The following is a 21,810-nucleotide window of genomic DNA, read 5'->3' as shown; positions in this document are numbered from 1 at the left end:
GGCATCATTTGCCAACAGGAAATCATATAAATATTGAATAAGTAGGCAGAAACCTTCTCTTCTACTAATCTTTAGAAAGGAAGGAAAAAATAGCCTCACTTCTACATTTTAAACTTTATTTAATTTATTTTTTCCCCTCTTTCTGTACAAAGCTACTCATGTGAAATATTTCAAGGTAATTGCAATTATTTGACCTTCAATTTATTTGACAATCAGAGGTCTAATTTCTGCTTAACAGATCGGGGGATGAAAAAGGCAGTGAACAGGGGAATGATTGATGAATTCAGTAATGACGGTAGAAAGGAAAAGACATTACCTTGGTTTTATCGTATAAGGCATGATTATCCAACATCATTTTCTTCTCATGGCTGGCATATCTCCGCAGATCACGTTCAAATTGCTGCATGCATATAAAATACTCAGTGTTATTACAGCAAAGCCAAATTATCTATCTATCTATCTCTCATCAATCTATCTTATCTATCTATCTATCTATCTATCTATCTATCTCTATCTATCTATCTATCTATCTATCTATATCTATCTATCTATCTATCTATCTATCTTTCTACATATCTTTCTCTCCATCTCTGTATCTCTCTTGATCTATCTATATCTATCATCTATATATATCCGTCTATCTGTCTGTCTGTCTATCTCCATCTTTGCATCTCTCTCTTTGTCTCTCTCTAGAACAATCCAGAGGAGGGCCTTCTCTGTGGCTGCTCCGACCCTCTGGAACGAACTTCCCGTGGAGATTCGAACCCTCACCACCCTCCAGGCCTTCCACAAAGCCCTTAAAACCTGGCTATTCCGGCAGGCCTGGGACTAAAGAGCTTCTGCCCCCCCTTCTCGAATGGTATGGTTGTTGTGTGTTTTTAAATTGTGTATTGTTTGTTTGTCTTTGTTATTCCTTGTTTGTATCTCCTTTCCCTTGACTGAGTTGTGAGCCGCCCTGAGTCCCCTTTGGGGAAAAGGGCGGCATATAAATGAAATAAATCCTAAATCCTAAATCTATAATCTATCATCTATCATCCATCATCTATATCCATCCATCCATCTATCTATCCATCCATCCATTCATTCATCTCTGTCTGTCTATCTATCTATCTGTCTATCTATCTATCGTCTAAATCCATCCCTCCATCCCTGTCTGTGTCTGTCTGTCTCTCTGTCTCTCTGTCTGTCTATCTATCTATCTATCTATCTATCTATCTATCTATCTATCTATCTATCTATCTATCTATCTATGTCTATCGTCTATCGTCTATCGTCTATCGTCTATCGTCTATCGTCTATCGTCTATCGTCTATCGTCTATCGTCTATCGTCTATCGTCTATCGTTTATCTATCTGTCTATCTATCTATCTATCTATCTATCTATCTATCTATCTATCTATCTATCTATCTATGTCTATCGTCTATCGTCTATCGTCTATCGTCTATCGTCTATCGTCTATCGTCTATCGTCTATCGTCTATCGTCTATCTATCTATCTATCTATCTATTTTAATCTATTGTAGCACTCTTTGTTATAAACTTTAATGAATGTACTGTCAATATAAATTTAGGATAAATTTAAGATAAATTGATATCGTCCCGCAATGACTTTTAAAATCCTAAAGTAAAGACGTTCCTCGGAGCTAATATTATAGACTAGTCATGAGGAAGCCTGCCAGGTCCTCATTACTGCACACATAACCATAAGTAATGTGATATTGTGATATTACATTACAAGTTTTGTAATGGATGTTCACCCAGAGCGACTCTGCTGCATGTACAATACTATATCACATTAGCTAATACTGTCTCCTTAAAAATTATAACTTTGTAAGAAGAGATGGTTGAAGTTTAATTGAAACACACAGTGGATTCCATTTGCTTCTGACTCACAGAAGATGCCTGAGTAAAACAAAAATCTTTAGGTGTTTGCACTTTTTCAGGAAACATTACAGTTTATAATATGTTTGTTGGTAGCTGCCTAGAGATTAGAAGCAACTGTCAAAAGAAACACAAAATACATACAATATTAAGGGAATCACTGAAGCCTCCAGCAATATTCAGAAATAAATAGCATTGGGTTAAATACTTACTCTAGAGTTAATATATAAATTACAGTTATAGTCTAGACTTCCTAAATTGTATTCAACAAACTTGGCTGATTCTTTCCTGAAAGCATGCTTCCCATTCTTCTGACCATTTCAGTGTTATCATTTTAGGGAGACAGGAAGACATGAACTAAAGGTTATTTTAAAAAAATATTCTGATTTCCCTATTTATTCCATAAAATCAAATTTCTATAAAATCAGAATGCAATACATTTTTAATTCAAATGTTGTACAGTTGTCTACAAAATATGTGAATTAATATTTGGGTTTTGCTTCGTTTATTTACATTTTTTTTAATCCCTGAAGCCTTCTGCTTATTAAAATTATATTTCCTTCTTTCACATTTACTCTAGAGTTTTTACACTTCTATTCCCTGCCTTTAGAAACTAGTTTAAAAAAACAGAAAACAGAAAATGAAAATGTCAGAATATTCATGAACTGGCAGAGACATAGCAATGTATAGGCATGGCAACTGGGTCAGCCAATAGGAACTCTATGAGAGCCATGCCAAATAGCTAGCAACCTGGGCATGGCTTAACTATGCAGCTCTGAGTCTGTGCAAGAGACCTAATTTAATCTGAATCAAACTTAAACAGTTCTCTGCTGATCTCTCCTCTGCCTGTGTTTATCTGTAATTACTACCAGGTTGGCGAATCCACTGTTGATATTGTATATTTATTATTCATGTTATGTATATAAAGAAGTTAATGAATCCTGATGAAACAGTTATCTTTGTGTGCTTTCTGAATGTGATTTCTCCAACAAACTCTAACAGAAAAGACAAGTGCATTTTCAAGCACATTTTCTCTTAAACATAACTGTTATTTTAAAGAAGTGTAGCACTAATTCCCATAACCAAGGAGAAAGATTTTGAAATACTCAAGTAAAGTCTCCTAAACAAGAGGAACAGATTGATGCATGACCTAATGAGTCTTCATATGCTCAAGAAATTCAAATTCTAAAAAAAGAAAGTAAGTTGTCATCATAGGTAACTAGTGTCAAACTTGAATTTTCCTGTGTGCAAAATTGTTGTTTTTCCTCCAGTGAATTTTGTATTTATAGCTTCTCTGAAATACTGAATCTGGATTGGGAAGACCAGGTAAGACTTACAGAGAGGAGAAATAATATTTTATCATTTCTTGATAAAGATGGCGCAGTGGTTAGGGTGCAGTACTGCAGGCCACTTCAGCTGACTGTTATCTGCAGTTCAGCGGTTCTAATCTCACCGGCTCAAGGTTGACTCAGCCTTCCATCCTTCCAAGGTGGGTAAAATGAGGACCCGGATTGTTGTTGGGGGCAATATGCTGACTCTGTAAACCGCTTAGAGAGGGCTGAAAGCCCTATGAAGCGGTATATAAGTCTAACTGCTATTGCTATTGCTATTGATGGGTCTGAAAGATATATTAGACAGTGCAGAACAGAAGAACTGAAACAGTTGATGAGTTGTTCTCTGTAACTGTTTCAGGATGGATTACAAAAACCATCTTGTTATCCCGTCTCAAGTGTGAAAGGACACGCTATATAGGTGCAATAAAGGGTACTGTTTAGGTTCTAGTATCAGTAGAAAGGGGTGAGCATGGAGCCCTTATAGGAATGTAGAATTTAGATGGATTGGACCAGAACATCGTTAAGTCATGCCATGTTGTTATTAGATGCTGCATTCAGCTGTAAAGAACACAGTATGATTTATATTGCATTCTGGATAATTTCTATGTTACAATTCTGGGAGACTATAACCCATAACCACGATTACAGCATTTCAGGACTCTTTTGCAACCTTGAGGTGGTCGAAGTGGCGCAGTGGTTAGGGTGCAGTACTGCAGGCCACTTCAGCTGACTGCTATCTGCAGTTCAGCGGTTCTAATCTCACCGGCTCAGGGTTGACTCAGCCTTCCATCCTTCCGAGGTGGGTGAAATGAGGACCCAGACTGTGGGGGCGATATGCTGACTCTGTAAACCGCTTAGAGAGGGCTGAAAACCCTATGAAGCGGTATATAAGTCTAACTGCTATTGCTATTGTGGCTGGGACCACAGTAATCACTATAGTTGTTCTCACCAATGAAAGATACTTCATTGCATCAATCAAAAAAATGCTTCCTTTCCTTGTTTAAAGTAGGTATTTTTCTACAACAGTTTATAAAATTCACTTGGTAACCTACACTATTTCAGAAAGTACTTTTCCACCTATTCAGGACATAAAGTACCATTGGACCCTTCAGACAAGAAACAAGAAAAAAATTAATATACACGTGATAAGCCAAAGAAATGAACAATTTTTTTCCCAGATGTATGGCACTGCAATTGTCTTATACAAGCTAGGATAGGAATATAAACAGGAGGAAAGGAAGTTATTTACCCTAGATCCCGTCCATCCTAAGAGAGCAAATGCATAATGTTGAAACGGAGTAACAACCAGATCCACACGAATTGCTTTCCAGTCTTTTGCTCCTTCGTCAGCAAAAAGCTTTGATTGGCTGGCGCTTCCTCTGTTCACGCTTTCCTTGTGGACTTTTAAAATTGCAAAGCACTTCTGGAAATGATCTAAAGCGTCGACGTTTCTGCTTGGCAACTTTGTATTTTCAAACGTTGATTCAATCAGATCATAATATAAGAGCAATTCCTAGAAGGAAACACATTTAGCATTATTTATGCTGAGAGCCAATGTGAGGTGATTGTTGCTGTTTGCATTAAGTTGTCCTCAGCATGAAGATAGCAATAGCAATAGCAGTTAGACTTATATACCGCTTCATAGGGCTTTCAGCCCTCTCTAAGCGGTTGACAGAGTCAGCATATTGCCCCCAACAATCCGGGTCCTCATTTTACCCGCCTCAGAAGGATGGAAGGATGAGTCAACCTTGAGCTGGTGAGATTAGAACCGCCGAACTGCAGAACTGCAGTCAGCTGAAGTAGCCTGCAGTGCTGCATTTAACCACTGCGCCACCCCGGCTCTAAGATACATTACGTGACTTTGGATCAATCTTAGCCCTTGCCTCCTAAGACTGAAATTGTGTGGAAATATTGGAGGAGGAGATGATATTCCACTTTGCCATAAGCCCCATTTTCCGCCGTTGCGGGCAGCGGGGATCGGAATGGATGGAAAATGGGACATGTGGAGGCTGAAAATGGGGCATGCACAGGACAAAAATGGGATGTGGGGGGCGAAAATAGGATGCGCAGAGGCGGCAATAGGCAATGGCAATCCCTGCAGCCTGAACAGCTGATCGTTGGGAGGCCGATCCAACCAACAATCAGCTGCTTGTGCTAATCAGGCTGAAACTGAACAGGCTGTTTGCTGCAAGGAGGCAAATTGCTGGGAGGCAGAGGCCAAAGGGTGGGGGCCAGTGGTGGGTGGGGCTACACTCAGCGTATAAGACGCACCCAAATTTTCACCCTCTTTTGGGGGAGAAGTGCATCTTATACTCCGAAAAAAGACGGTATTCAACCCGTACGTCTCAAAGCACATACATATGCCACAGCAACAATGTGGGTTGCAAAAATCTTTTGGTTTTTTTATATATATACATTTTTATTTTTATTACACAGACAACACATACACACACACACAAAAAAAGCATCATCACATAGAGCATGTTGTTTGGTTACAGGTGTTTTAACATCCATATTCTCGAATAACATTTACCATCTCAGATTTTTCATCTAGTATAACTAAATACCTCACTTTCATTGTACAGTATATGTTCAATTACGATTAGCATTATTTTTTCCCCAATAATTCATAGTTCCCTTACATTCTTGGTTATCTATTTGATAACAATATACCTTTATATAATCCCCATGTGAAAGAAAAGATTTTTTTGACCAACCATCACTATTTTCCATTATACATAATTCCACCAATCAACTATCAGGTATGCTTATATTCATTGTTATCCTTGTACCTCATACTTTCAAACATAAATCTTATTCCTTCATTTTTCAACAAAATATTCTAAATAGTCGCTGCATATATATATATATATATATATATATATATATATATATATATATATATATATATATATATATATATGTTTTCTGAGGTTTTCGCGGGTGTTAGTATGTAGGTCTCTAGTTGTTCGGGTTTTCTCCCGCGTAGAATTGGAGATGTCTTGGCGACGTTTCGACGAAGTCACATTTATCATCTTCAGGCTGCTGCTGACTACTTCAGGTTTGGTGTTTCCAGGAGTAGTGTGGGATCTTGGCTGTTTTGTTCCTTATAACAAAGGAACAAAATATAAGGAACAAAACAGCCAAGATCCCACACTACTCCTGGAAACACCAAACCTGAAGTAGTCAGCAGCAGCCTGAAGATGACGAATGTGACTTCGTCGAAACGTCGCCAAGACATCTCCAATTCTACACGGGAGAAAACCCGAACAACTAGAGACCTACATATATATATATATATATATATATATATATATATATATATATATATATATATATATATATATATATATATACACACACACACCAATTTTTAATTCTTCCCTTATTAAAATTATTTATCAACAATAAGATATCATTGTAATATGTTCTTAAGGTTATACATTATATCACCAATCCTCTATCAAGTATACATAAAATCGTTGTTATCCTTATCCTTTTTTAAGCAAAAAATTCTAGAGTATTCAATTCATAGACTAATCAGTTTTTCATTATATCGTTATTATCTATTTCAAAAAAATCTTTTGCAGAGAGTCTTAAGACTAATTCATTTTTATTTGGGAGGCTTGGATGCAACAGAATTTCAAAAATATGTATTGCAAAAAAAATCTTACTAAGAAAACGTTCTTCTAACATTGTCAGCATTCCCTAAATAAATATGAAGTTAGAGACAAAAGTATTACATTGATCTCCATGGGGTTCTTTCTTTCCAATGGAGGCTTTTGACAATCATGTGATTTGTGAACAGCAGTTCTGCACTATCATTGTAAGGATTGGAGCTTTAACAACTTGAGAGTTTATAACTATGCTAAAATAGTTTTTCAGAAATTATTCACATATCGCCTTTCATGTTTTGATGGGTAGAAGATTTCCACTTGAGCAAATATGAAAATGTCTTCATGATGCGGGATGTGATCCTAACTGATCCCATTCCAGATCAAACATTACAATCACAAAAGAGAACACCTTTTGATGTAGCAGTCAAGAAAATACAGTATTTTTTTTCTACATCATCTTGTAGAGCTTATATACAAGACGAAAAATGAAGTCCATAGTTTACCATCAAAGTTACCCAGCACATTATAGGATTATAAGCAGGACATCCTGGAGTTTTAAGCCCTTAATACGGTGGCAAAGATTATTTACGCAAAAATGTGGAAAGTAAAGTTACTATATATTAATAGCTAAGATTCATGTTACTCCCACATATCACAATTCAAAAAGCAGCTGTATATTTTTCTAATACCTGAGCCAAAGCTTCTATCCATGTTTTTCATATTTAAAATTTAGAAGAAACAATATAGGTTGCCACTATTCTGTTACAGAAGGCCTACAAAGTTTGCATTCTACAAATACTTACAGCTTTCCGTATAAACGTAGTCATACTTAGACAGGGGACATTAATTAAAAATTAATGCTTGTCTTCTGTTGCATTGGAACTTCCTGAGTGTGTGTCAATACGCTGCACAAACTGTTTAGTTGCTAGATTGCAGGCAATCTGGCTTGAAAGGAGAGTCTAGGTTACAGATTCTAGCATGAATGGAATAGCAGGAACATATTTGGGGCAAAATTTGGGCTTCCTTTTTTTCTTAAGCCTAATTCTTTTATGGCAAATGACAGTAATTGTTTTTACCAACAATTTTGCGCTCTACATGGGGTTACCCTTGAAAAGCGTTCGGAGACTGCAGCTAGTCCAGAATGCAGCCGCGTGAGCGATATTGGGTATACCGAGATACACTCACGTCACACCTATCCTCCGCGAGCTGCACTGGCTACCTATTGGTCTCCGGATGCAATTCAAGGTGTTGGTCATTACCTTTAAAGCCCTACATGGCTTAGGGCCAGCGTATCTGCGAGACCGCCTACTGTCACATACCTCCCTGCGGCCGGTGAGATCCCACAGGGTGGGCCTCCTTTAGATGCCGTCAGCCAGACAATGTCAGCTGATGGGCCCCCAGAGGAGGGCCTTCTCTGTGGCTGCTCCGACCCTTTGGAATGAGCTACCCCCAGAGATCCGGACCTTCCCCACTCTCATGGCCTTCAGGAAAGCTGTTAAAACCTGGCTGTTCCGGCAGGCCTGGGGCTGTTGACCTCATTGTTGAGGTCCAACCCCGATTAGAACAACTGCATGTGTTGTGATTTTAAATCTTGTCTTTTTTATTATTTCTTTCTTCCTCTTCTTTTTGTAAGCCGCCCGGAGTCCCTCGGGATTGGGCGACCTATAAATGTTATTAATAAATAAATAAATAATAAATACCAAAAGCAGAGACTGCTGAATGTGGCATGAGCATGTTTATAAACTAGTAACTTTGTCTAAAAACTTCATTAAAACGTGTTATGCGACAGAGTTGATTAACCCAATCCATGATGGGTGATAAGCCCATATTGTGGATCGGCTGTGATAACCAACTAGGAATATAGGAGAAGATACGAATTAACAAAGGAAAGGAGATCAGCTTGTTTATTTGTTTGTAGGAGAAAGGGAGAAATCTGAATAAAGGCAGCCTTATTTCTGGGATGCATTTAAATGATAAAAAATATGGATGTGGATGTGAAGTTTTGATTATAAATGAAAGAACCAAAGGATATGTCACAAAGTATGAGTCGGTACAACATGTGTAGGTAGTCCTTAACTCAGTGTTTTTCAACCTTTTTTGTGCAAAGGCACACTTTTTTCATGAAAAAAATCACGAGGCACACCACCATTAGAAAATGTTAAAAAAATTTAACTCTGTGCCTATATTGACTATATATAGAGTAATTTTCCCACGGCACACCTTACACTATGTCATGGCACACTAGTGTGCCACGGCACAGTGGTTGAAAAACACTGCCTTAACTTACAATGTGTCCAAAATCTCTGTTCCTAAGTGACACCATTGTTAAGTGAGTTATCCCCCATTTAATGTCCTTCCTTGCCAAAGTTATGAATCACTGCAGTTTTTAAGTTAGTAGCACGGTTATTAAATGACTCTGGCTTTTCTCATTCACCTTGTTTTTCAGAAGGTTAGAAAGGATGATCACATGAAGAAGAGCCGAGGTGGCGCAGTGGTTAGAGTGCAGTACTGCAGCCACTTCAGCTGACTGTTATCTGCAGTTCAGCAGTTCAAATCTCACCGGCTCAGGGTTGACTCAGCCTTCCATCCTTCCGAGGTGGGTGAAATGAGGACCTGGATTGTTGTTGGGGGGCGATATGCTGACTCTGTAAACCGCTTAGAGAGGGCTGAAAGCCCTATGAAGCGGTATATAAGTCTAACTGCTATTGCTATTGCTACATGAGCCTGGCACACTGCAACCGTCATAAAGTGGAGTGGTTGTAAGGGTGAAAGATGGTTTTTCAGTGCCATTTTAACTGCGGACAGTCACTAAATGAACTCTTGTAAATTGAGGACTGCCTGTATTAAGAAAGAGGGAATTCCTAGGCTGACATCAGTTAGATGTTTTACTCTAATGAATAATGAAAAACAGGGGGGGGGGGTGAGTTTTGCAGAAAACGGTGCAACGTTCTGAGTGAATGAGATCTAGGGAAAAGATTATTTTGCAGGCTGACAGAAACGCATGAGTTGGAGCTAGATGAAAAAGAAAAGAAGAATTTTGCAGAGACCCAAGAATGAATGAGAATGGTGATTTTTTAAAAAAATGACTGCTTGTTTTACGCCATAGTTTAAGCATCAATCTATTCATACATATACCACCACAACAACAACGACGAAAAACCTTCAACCACCCTGAATTGAACACAGGGCATGATGGATTTAAGAGTTTAGGATAAAGGGCTGAGAGAATTAGTGAAGGATTGCAAAGGTGATGAGATATTCTGAATCTGGGACAGATCATTTTTGGTAGAGTCAAGAATGAGACTTGGGGGGAAAAATATACATGGAAAAACATGAAAGAAATTAACAAAAACAGAGTGAATGCTGAACAATTGGAAAAAATAGAGGAAAAATGCAGATATTGTAGATGGTAGGTTAAAGTTCCAATAGAATAAAGGGAAGATGTGTACTCTATTATACCCAGAATAGAGTGGAAAATAAGAAGTGTGTGGAATTACCCTGATGTGAAATATGAAAAAGAATGCTTGGAAGACTGATAGTGGGAGGGGGATGAAAGATGGGTGTAAATGAGGATGGGGGGAAAAAAAATCACGTAAAAGAAGGATTTCTGGAAAAAAATGAATATCAAAGAACAATATTGCGCTACGTGTATATAAGGAAGAAGATAATTGCAAAGAATGTCGTTAGAGAAGAGCAAGGGACTGTTAAAATTAAAAGAGAGAAAGTGCAGAGCAATGTCAATGAAAAGCGAGAGGGGAAAAAAAAGAAATATTTTGGAAGTGGATGAAGAGAGACAAGCCAGGAGCCTCTAAGCGGAATGAATAAAATAAAAAAAATAAAAATAAAAAGGACAGAATGATTGGGGATGAAATTGAAGCAAGAGGACGCTAGAAGGACTATTTTAGAGATATGTATGAGAATGCTCGGGATGTGTGGAGGAATGAAGCAGAAATGAATGCTATAAATCTTCGTGTCCAAGGGGGGAAAAAAATTATGAAAATAAAGTCATAAAAGTCTCAAGAACGTTGAAAAATGATAGGGCTCCAGGTTTAGAAAGAATAATTGGAGAAATAGTAAAAAAAAAAGAAAATGAATACGTTTTGCTTATGGAGTGGCTGTGCAATTTGTTTAATGTATCTCTGAAGGCTGCATCTGTGCCTGATAATTTTTCCCCCATGGAAAAAGAACCGCAGGGAACGAATCCAGGCAGTTACCAGGAGTCAACTTCGACTCAAAGACACATAAAAACAAGAAATATATAAAACTATTTCCTCTCACTACGATATGCAGCGTGTGTGTGTGTCTGTGTCTGTGTGTGTGTGTGTGTGTGTGTGTATGGTTGTGTGTGTGTGTGTGTGTATACATATTTGGGCATACCAGGGGTTGTGACACAATACATACCTATTTCCCTGGCCTAGCTGATAAAGGAGGAGAGGCTGTGGCTTAAGGGCTAATATAACTGCCTGATATGTAATACAGCCCAGGTTCGAATCCCAGTAAGGGTATGGCTAGCTGATGAGAGCTAAATAGCTTGAAATAGATCTATACTAGTCTCCCTTTATTGATTTATCAGCACAAATGCAACACAAATGTAAAAAAGGCAACAGTAAAAATATTGGCTTTCTGTCGTGATGGTCTCTTGTGATGAGCCGATAGACAGAGAAAGGAAGCAGTAGGCTTCCTCCCATATTTGGGCATACCAGGGGTTGTGACACAATACATGTATGTATGTATATATATACACATACATATATGTATTTATATGTACATATATGTATCTACATATATATGTGTGTGTGTGTGTGTATATATATGTATGTATGTATGTATGTATGTATGTATGTGTGTATGTATATATATATATATATATATATATATATATATATATATATATATATATATATATATCTAGTTGTTCGGGTTTTCTCCCGCGTAGAATTGGAGATGTCTTGGCGACGTTTCGACGAAGTCACATTCGTCATCTTCAGGCTGCTGCTGACTACTTCAGGTTTGGTGTTTCCAGGAGTAGTGTGGGATCTGGGCTTGTTTGTTTTATATATATATATATATATATATATATATATATATATATATATATATATATATATATATATATATATATATATATATATATATATATATATATATATATATATATATATATATGTTGTTGTATTTGTGCTGATAAATAAATAAAGGGAGACTATATAGATCTATTTCAAGCTATTTAGCTCTCATCAGCTAGCTATACCCTTACTAGGATTTGAACCTTGGCTATATTACATACTAGGCAGACATCTTAGCCATTAGGCCACAGGCTCTTATCCATTATCAGCCAGGCCAGGGTGAAAGGTATCTATTAGATTTAATAGATTTATTTATCAGCACAAATACAACAAAATGTAACAAAAAGGCAACAGTAAAAATATTGGGTTTCTGCCTGGATGGTCTCTTATGACGAGCCGAAGGACAGAGAATGGAAGTAGTGACCTTCCTCCCATATTTGGGCATACCGGGGGTTGTAAAAATCCTATATATATACATACATACATACATACATACATACATACATACACACACACACACACACACATATATATACATACATACACACACATATACATACATACATACATGTATGTAGGCGGTGAGCTTATTGATTAGAAAGGTCAGCAATTCAGCGGTTCGAATCCCTAGTGCCATGTAACAGCTTCTGCCAACCTAGCAGTTCAAAAGCATGTAAAAAAATGCAAGTAGAAAAATAAGGACCACCTTTGGTGGGAAGGGAACAGTGTTCCGTGTGCCTTTGGCATTTAGTCACACCAGCCACATGACCACGGAGATGTCTTTGGACAGCGCTGGCTCTTCAGCTTTCAAACAGAGGTGAGCACCACCCCTAGAGTCAGGAACGACTAGCACATATGTGAGAGGGGAACCTTTACTTTTATACATACATTCACAACATATACACACACAGACATATGCATGCCTAAATATACACATACACACACATATAACACACACACACACATTGAATATACAAGTGAGAGGAATTAGTTTGCTAAGTGTGCCTGGGAAGGTCAAGCCAGACTTCTGATTGAAAGGCTACAGAAGGCGACAGCGTGCAAAATTTGGAATTGCAGTCTGCTTTTCTGACAGGCAGAAAATTTGCAAGCCAGATTTTTGCTCTTCAGCAGACCATTGAGAAATAAATGGATGCGAGAATCACGGACTTGTGAAGTTGGAAGAGTCTACTTTTTGAATATAGATCATTTGCATTGTTGGATGAGAGATTCGGTGATTTGCTGCAAATATTAGATAGGTAGGTACCTACTGTGACTAGGAATATGAATTTGAAGGTTGGTGTATCAAAAGTCAAGGCGGTTGTATATTTCTGACAGGGAAAAGATATATTCAGGTGGTGAAAAACAAGAACAGTGGATGGTTTTGTATATTTTACTAAAACGTTTATTAAAATGGAAAGGTGGACGGAAAAATCATTAAAATGGAAAAATGCATGGTAAATGTGATTAAAAAGGAGATTCGGCGGTAGGCGATTGGTTGTACGGTATGAGTGTTTATCGAAATAGATGAAAATGTGTGGGTGGAAAAATGTCATTCTGCTTACTGTTATATAAAAACATCGGGGTGGATAAGTCAAGAGAAACATAAAAGTCAGTTGTATATAATGAGAAATGATACTTATGAAGCGTATGCGATAAAACAAAGCAGAGATAGGGTCCAGAATGATTGGATTCTGAATGTATGTTGATTGATTACAACAATGAGTGATTCAGGACAAAAGAAGTTACTTGAATGAAGATCAAGTCACAAACGCAATATACCGTATGAAGGAAGAATGAATGTGTTAAAGGTGTTGGGAAAAAAACTATAGCTAATTTCCAGTGTAATTTGTAACAAGTGCAGTTCCAGTCAATCACTATGTTCAGATCAGAGCAAGCATACATGAAACTCAATATCACGAGCATAAAATGTTGAAAACATTTTTAAAAATTGGCAAAATTGGGGATATCGAGCAAAAGCAGGCAAGAATTCGCAGTATGTGTATATGTCTGTCTGTTTGTTTATCTCATTAATCAAAAGGCAAAGAACTGTTGAAAGCCAACGTATTTTACTATTTTAATGGATCTATTCCAGTGGTGTAAAACTCACAGCATCACAGCAGCATCACATGACGTTTCATGATTTTTCCCCCTGGACGTGGGCATAGCAATAGCAATAGCAGTTAGACTTATATACTGCTTCCTAGATCTCTCAGCCCTCTCTAAGCGGTTTACAGAGTCAGCATATCGCCCCCACAGTCTGGGTCCTCATTTCACCCACCTCGGAAGGATGGAAGGCTGAGTCAACCCTGAGCCGGTGAGATTTGAACAGCCGAACTGCAGAGCTGCAGTCAATAGCAATAGCAATAGCAGTTAGACTTATATACCACTTCATAGGGCTTTCAGCCCTCTCTAAGTGGTTTACAGAGTCAGCATATTGCCCCCACAGTCTGGGTCCTCATTTCACCCACCTCGGAAGGATGGAAGGCTGAGTCAACCTTTGAGCCGGTGAGATTTGAACAGCCGAACTGCAGATAACAGTCAGCTGAAGTGGCCTGCAGAACTGCACTCTAACCACTGCGCCACCTCGGCATGGCCAGAGTGTGACGCACCCGGCCCGTGGGTCACGAGTATGACAGCACTAATCTATTCTGTTGGTCTGATATGACCATAGGAATTTCAAGTTGATATTTATAATGTCCATTAACACTTAAAGATACTTTATACCTATTTTTTCTGTTTGTTGTAAAATAAAAAATATTTAAGCAACTCTGCCTAAGAATGGTTAGTCATAAAACTGACCGAGCAGGTAATCCTAGATTTAACTGTAAATGGTACCCATACCTTTTTGATATATAAGTATTTGTTCGGCTTCCTAAGAGCAGGAAGCAACTCCTTGTCCCAACAAAAAATCTCTTTTATTAATTTACTGTGAATTCTGCTCATTCACATCCAGCAAAGTCTTTCGAGGGAGGATTTACAGTCACAGACCTTATCTGGCTTGGAGAGCTGACAGGCCGAGATCTGCAAAACTTGGCAAGGAGCCTCGGAGAGTCACGAACCAATTAAGTGAATTAATTGTCTCCTGCAAACTCCACTCCCCTTTCGCTCCTCTTTTATTTCCTCTGGGAGGGGCCATTCATCATTCACCTGTGGTCTTTCTCCCAAATCAAACAGTTCTTTAGCTGTTCCCTTCATCTGGTACCTCTGCACATGCACACACTGGGAACAGGCTCCAGCTGTTCGTCTGCCTCACTGATGTCTGACTCTGAAGGCAGCTGATAACTGGCATACGGCTCTGGCCCCCTCTCTGCCTCCGACACAGAGCCCTCATCCGAGCCTTCCCCAGACTCCAGGACTGGCCCAGGTTCCTCCCCAACCCTCCTCACTGTCTGATTCTGCTGCCAGCTCTGCTGGTGGGCCACATCAGTATTGTTAAACTGATTAGAATTATTTTATAGCGACCAAATTTATTTTATATGCAAGATTAAACCTGCAATGAAGCCATTACAATTCTATTTGATTTGAAGGAGGTATCTTCTTTCAAACGAGAGGTTTGGTAAAATGTAAGTTGAAAGAGAAAATCAACAAGGTCAGATCTCTCCAGAATGCTTCAGATTAATTAAATCCACAATAATACAATTTATGCGCATTTGCGTGAATTTCAAGAGGTCACTAAAAATGGTCAACAAGCTACATTAAAGGAGCTAGCTATTAAAGAGAAGAAAGCTTTATTGAAATAATGGAAAGGAGAAGAATAAATATCACTTGAATGGTATAGTGATATAAAAGGGGATTTTTTTATAAGGGCATATCATTTTCATAAAGGCATATCATTAAGACTATTAAATTCAGCAAAGAACAATATTGTATCAGAAGTAGTAGAGAAATGATTGGATGAAAACAGAAGCAAATAGATATTAAAGAAAGATAAGAACTCTGTGAGGTTGAACAAATTCTTTCCATTTGTCTTCAGGGCAGAAATATCAAAGCCAAAGAGCCAGCGCTGTTCGAAGACGTCTCCGTGGTCATGTGGCCGGCATGACTAAACGCCAAAGGTGCACGGAACACTGTTATCTTCCCACCAAAGGTGGTTCCTATTTTTCTACTTGCATTTTTTACATGCTTTGGAGCTGCTAGCTTGGCGGAAGCTGGACAAATAATGGGAGCTCACTCCATTAAGTGGCGCTAGGGATTCGAACTGCCAAACTGCCAACCTTTCTGATCGACAAGCCCAGTGTCTTAGAGGTGTATAAATCATGCAATCCACACAAAAAAATGGTAAATCAAAACCTAGACTTACTTAGAGCTCGCTCTTTCCACAAATCTTTTAGTTTTGTGACTTGGGTTTATCTAGAGAGTATTCTTTTCCTGCTGGATGATTGTAGGTAATTATAGCCCATTAAGTAAGTTAGCATTAAGTGGGTTCCAACCAGTTCGCACCAGTTCGTCAAATCTACTGAACCAGTTAGAAGAGATTCCACCAGTGGACCTGGAAAGCAGGTCACACCTACAGAAGAGGTTCCAAAAAATTTTGAAACCCACCACACACACACACACACACACAGAGAGAGAGAGAGAGAGAGAGAAAGAGAAAGAAAGGAAGGAAGGAAGGAAGGAAGGAAGGAAGAAAGAAAGAAAGAAAGAAAGAAAGAAAGAAAGAAAGAAAGAAAGAAGGAAGGAAGGAAGGAAAAAGTAAGAGAGATGAAAGAAAAAAGGAAAAAGGGACAGAGAGACAAAAGGAAGGAAGGAAGGAGAGAGAAAGAGAGAGAGAGAGACAGACAGACAGACAGACAGAGAATACATGGCCGACAAGCCACTCCCACCAGGTCACATGGCCGGCAAGCCACTCCCACAAAGGAGGCCACACCCACAGAGTAGGTTCGAAAAAATTTTGAAACTCACCACTGACTCCCATGGAGAGTTTCAGAATTAGCAGCTCATGCTAAGTAGGAAATGTGATGAGGGAGGCCATTTTCGGGAATAAAATCCCTCTTAAGTTATTCTTTATAGCTTTCCCACCATTAGAAGGCTCCGCAGCTTGGAGAAGGCAAGTAGGGAGACCCATAAAGACCAGCAGACTGCAGACAGAGGTATCAATGTTTTCTTTTTTGCACTTAAGCAGCAATGACACAGGTGCTGACTTCAGCAAGTAATAAAAATTCGACTCCAACTTGAAATGCCGTTTTTTAAATAGAAATCAAGGCCCAGGGCTAGATCCATTGGGACAACCTTTCTGATTAATCTGATTTGATGAGGCTCTGGACAAGTCCCTTGTATTGCATTCATACAGCTGAAACGGCGATTCCCAAGCTGCACTCTTGATCTTTTTAGCCAAGCAGTTAGCTGTGGAAATTGTAAGAAGGTCTAATCTGAATGTTGCAGGCTACTGAGGATCAAATAAATAGCACCCTCGGCTGATTTTGCAGGCATCAACTCTTATTTTTGATGGTGGATAAAGCAACATGCAGGGATTTATTAATTTATTTCAGCGTTGATGAAGGAGTCAGATACAAGTGCTCTTTGTAAGACAAAAGGTCTTTTCCTAGACTCTTAAGACTGCTTCTTAACATTACGAGGGAAAGGGAAATCATTTTCCTTATTTATAACAATTATTTTGGTTTAAAGGATTTAAATTTTGTATTTATATCACCTAACGTTCCTTCAGTTTGGTTTCATGCAGTGGTAGGATTCAAAAAGTTTTACTGCCGGTTCTGTGGGCGTGGCTTGGTGGGCATGACATGGCTTGGTGGGCGTGGCTTGGTGGGCGTGGCAAGGGAAGGATACTGCAAAATCCCCATTCCCTGCTGATCAGCTGGGACTCAGGAGGCAGAGAATAGATGAGGGCAGGGCCAGTCAGAGGTGGTATTTCCCAGTTCTCCAAACTACTCAAAATTTCCGCTACCGGTTCTCCAGAACTGGTCAGAACCTGCTGAATAGCCCCTCTGATTTCATGCAAGTATTTTACGTTCCTTCAGTCTGAGGCATTTAAAAATGAACAATGAAAATATGAAGTGTGTCCCCCCCCCCTCTCCGGCACATGCTTATTTTTCCTTCTGTTAAGCCTTTCTAAAGTGAATGCTTTGAAAAGCAGAACACACAGAAATTAGTCAATAGCAATAGCAATAGCAGTTAGACTTATATACCGCTTCATAGGGGTTTCAGCCCTCTCTAAGCGGTTTAAAGAGTCAGCATATCGCCCCCAACAACAATCCGGGTCCTCATTTCACCCACCTCGGAAGGATGGAAGGCTGAGTCAACCTTGAGCCGGTGAGATTTGAACCGCCGAACTGCCGAACTAGCAGTCAGCTAAAGTAGCCTGCAGTGCTGCACTCTAACCACTGCACCACCTCGGCTTCATCGGTCAGTATCGATGAAGTTACCATGCCATTCTCATCCGGCATTCTTGTGTGTTATTCAGTCCACAATGGTAAAAACAAAGTCATATATGGAAGAGAAAAAAATCACCTGCCAGCATCAAGTTAGCTCCATCCTTAATCTAGAAATTATTTGGGCAGACGTTCTACATGAAGGCATGTGAATCATACGGCTGACCTCCTGCAACCCTCTGCTCCATTTTCACTGTCAGAGGCACCAGGGGCCAGGCATTTCCTGTTTCCAGGGCGTTCCCAGATCAAACCACTCTGTGGGCCAGATCCGGCCATCAGACCTCGAGTTTGACACCCTTGGACACTTGAATGTCCCTTTCTTCTTTTGCTATTCAGGGAGTCGATAAGGACTTGCTGTTCCAATAGTAGAGAATATATGCACTGAAGGTCGGGATTGAACTTGGAATTTTTGGGAATTTTAATAAATTTATATGCCGCCCTATCCCGTAGGACTCCGGGCGGCTTACAAAAACAAAATAAAAGATAAAAAGTTAAGAATAGAAAAGAGGAACAAGTTTAAAATAACACACCATACATTCAGTCTAGATGGGACTGGACCTCATTCATGAAGCCGAGGTGGCACAGTGGGTAGAGTGCAGTACTGCAGGCTACTTCATCTGACTGTTATCTGCAGTTCGGCGGTTCAAATTTCACCAGGCTCAAGGTTGACTCAGCCTTCCATCCTTCCGAGGTGGGTAAAATGAGGACCAGGAATGTTGTTGGGGGCGATATGCTGACTCTGTAAACCGCTTAGAGAGGGCTGAAAGCCCTATGAAGCGGTATATAAGTCTAACTGCTATTGCTATTGCTATTGCTATGAAGTCAACAGCCCCAGGCCTGCCGGAACAGCCAGGTTTTAGTGGCTTTTCGGAAGGCCGAGAGAGTGGGAAGGGTCCAGATCTCTACAGGTAGATCGTTCCACAGGGCCGGAGCAGCTACAGAGAAGGCCCTCCCCCGAGGGGTCGTCAGCCGGCATTGTCCGGTCGACGGCACCCGGAGAAGGCCCAACCTGTGAGATCTTATCGGCCGTTGGGAAGTATGTGGCAGTTGCCTTCTGTTGCCTTCTTGATATTATCTGAGTTTGGTTCTTTTGTTGCAAACATTTCATAATCTGGCTAGGTAGAACCACCAATAGCAACCTGACACTTGCTATTCAAACAGGCGGAGCACTTCGCTTGACCTTCTAGCAACGGAAGTTCTTGTCTCTGGGCTGATTGTGATTAATTCTCAATATCCTATATAATGTCAAGTGCCAGGGAAATCAAGGAGATTCAGGCAATGCAAATGAGTATAAAGGTTTATTGCAAGCTTAAGCTCTCTACAAGAACCTGAGCTACTAGCAGTCAAGGGAAATGAGTGGGAATTAAGAAAGCATTCAAAGAGGGTTGGACTTAAATCTCTTGTGGGCGTGCAGTGGCTCATGACTGATGACACATTTAACCCCTCCCTCAGGCTCAGCCTGATCATCTCCTACATATATACTATTTTGCTGATGCAAGAAAATAAAACAAAATGCATACTTAACTGAAGCAACAGGTGAGAAGAATAGTTTAGACTCTGTTCTATCCAGGATTCTGAACAATTCAGTCTATTCTACACTTTAGTGTGCTATCCTGCACTATCCAAATTGGATTTACTTCCATTTTTTAGGTCTGAATTCTGCTTATTTTGAAGCCAAGCTGCAGAGCTAATCTAGAACTGCCTTCTAGCTGAGCTTAACGAGCACAAATGTATTTATCTTTAGACAGATGCTAAATCAGTTGGTAAGAGTGAGACTAGTTACATGTAACAGGAAACTACAGTTCTAGCAACAGGAACAAGGGGAAATTATTAGGCTGGAAAAATTACAAATGGCATAATTTCAGGGTCCATCTAATATGTAAATCTTAAAAGCTTAAAAATGTCATTTCAATTATATATTTTTTTCAGTGACTAATCACAGCCTTGTTCAAAACTGATTTTCTGTTACTTCATTTTTAGATTGGGGAAAGAAAGAAAAGAGAAAAGAGAAAGGCTACTACAGTTGGTATTAGCAATCCTACTAAAATGACTGGAAAAGCAATGTTTGTGATTGCTGGATTTTTCAGGCAGGAAACATTTTCTCCTCCTTCTTGTTATAGCAATAGCAATAGCAGTTAGACTTATATACCACTTCATAGGGCTTTCAGCCCTCTCTAAGCGGTTTACAGAGTCAGCATATTGCCCCCAACAATCAGATAGATAGATGATAGATAGATAGATAGATAGATAGATAGATAGATAGATAGATAGATAGATAGGTAGATAGATACCAATAGCAATAGCAGTTAGACTTATATTCCGCTTCATAGGGCTTTCAGCCCTCTCTAAGCGGTTTACAGAGTCAGCATATCGCCCCCCAACAACAATCCGGGTCCTCATTTCACCCACCTCGGAAGGATGGAAGGCTGAGTCAACCCTGAGCCGGTGAGATTTGAACCGCCGAACGGCAGATAGCAGTCAGCTGAAGTGGCCTGCAGTACTGCACCCTAACCACTGCGCCACCTCGGCTCAATGTTCATTTGAGGTGAGGAAGAGGAAGAATTAAGAAAAATCTGTCTAAATTCCACGTTTTGGTTATCACAAATTTTGTAAACGTTAAGGTTTGAAACCCAATTGGAATCACACCAGGCTAAAAATTCTGATGTAGCAATAACTGAACAACTATTTATAGCACAAATAAGGGGGTGCAGGAATTCCAGTGAGGCTGAATGCAGGCATGTCTCCTGTCGTGTGTGTGTGTGTGTGTGTGTATGCGCACACGCATGCGTGCATGCATGCATGCGCTACAGATTGGAGGGAACAAAGAGCAGCAAGGTAACTAACTGAAGCATCTCCTACTTGAGGCTGTATTACCATTTATTTATTTGTTTGTTTGTTTCATTTTGTCAAACATGTATAATATAACAGATATAAGTATAAACGTGATTATGAATACAGGAAATGGATATGAATTAGTGGGGACAGTAGGAGAGGGACGGTAGGCACATTGGTGCACTGATGTACGCCCCTCACAGACCTCTTAGGAATGGGTTGAGGTCAACAGTAGACAATCTAAGATTAAAGAAGACTGGACTACTGCAATGCGCTCTACATGGGGCAGACCCTTGAAGAGCATTCGGAGACTTCAGCTCGTCCAGAATGCAGCCACGCAAGCGATCGTGGGTGCACCTCGGTACACCCACGTTACACCTATCCTCCGCGAGCTGCACTGGTTACCGATTGGTCTCCGGATACGCTTCAAGGTGTTAGTCGTCACTTATAAAGCCCTTCATGGTATTGGACCTGGGTACTTGAGAGACCGCCTGCTGCCAATTACCTCCCAAAGACCCATTAGATCACACAGGGCAGGCCTCCTCCAGGTTCCATCCACCAGCCAATGTCATCTGGCTACGACCCGGGGGAGGGCCTTCTCTGTGGCAGCTCCGGCCCTTTGGAACGAACTCCCTGCAGAGATTCGGACCCTCACCTCTCTCCAGGCCTTCTGAAAAGCCGTTAAAACCTGGCT

At 39.8% G+C, this 21,810-nt stretch overlaps 1 protein-coding gene across 1 annotated transcript in view; it reads right to left on the bottom strand.

Moving 5' to 3' along the window:
* Positions 1-21,810, bottom strand: part of DNTT (DNA nucleotidylexotransferase) — a 170,738-nt gene that overhangs the window by 20,367 nt on the left and 128,561 nt on the right. Inside the window, exons 10-11 of the mRNA XM_032232153.1 lie at positions 4,465-4,728; positions 317-400 (exon numbers count right to left, since the gene is read on the bottom strand). Of these exons, the coding sequence (XP_032088044.1) occupies positions 317-400; positions 4,465-4,728 (348 nt within the window). The remainder of the gene's footprint in view (positions 1-316; positions 401-4,464; positions 4,729-21,810) is intronic.

The sequence above is a fragment of the Thamnophis elegans genome, chromosome 15 (assembly GCF_009769535.1).
Source record: "Thamnophis elegans isolate rThaEle1 chromosome 15, rThaEle1.pri, whole genome shotgun sequence".
Lineage (NCBI taxonomy): Eukaryota > Metazoa > Chordata > Lepidosauria > Squamata > Colubridae > Thamnophis > Thamnophis elegans.
This window is presented reverse-complemented; position numbering and strand designations above follow the sequence as displayed.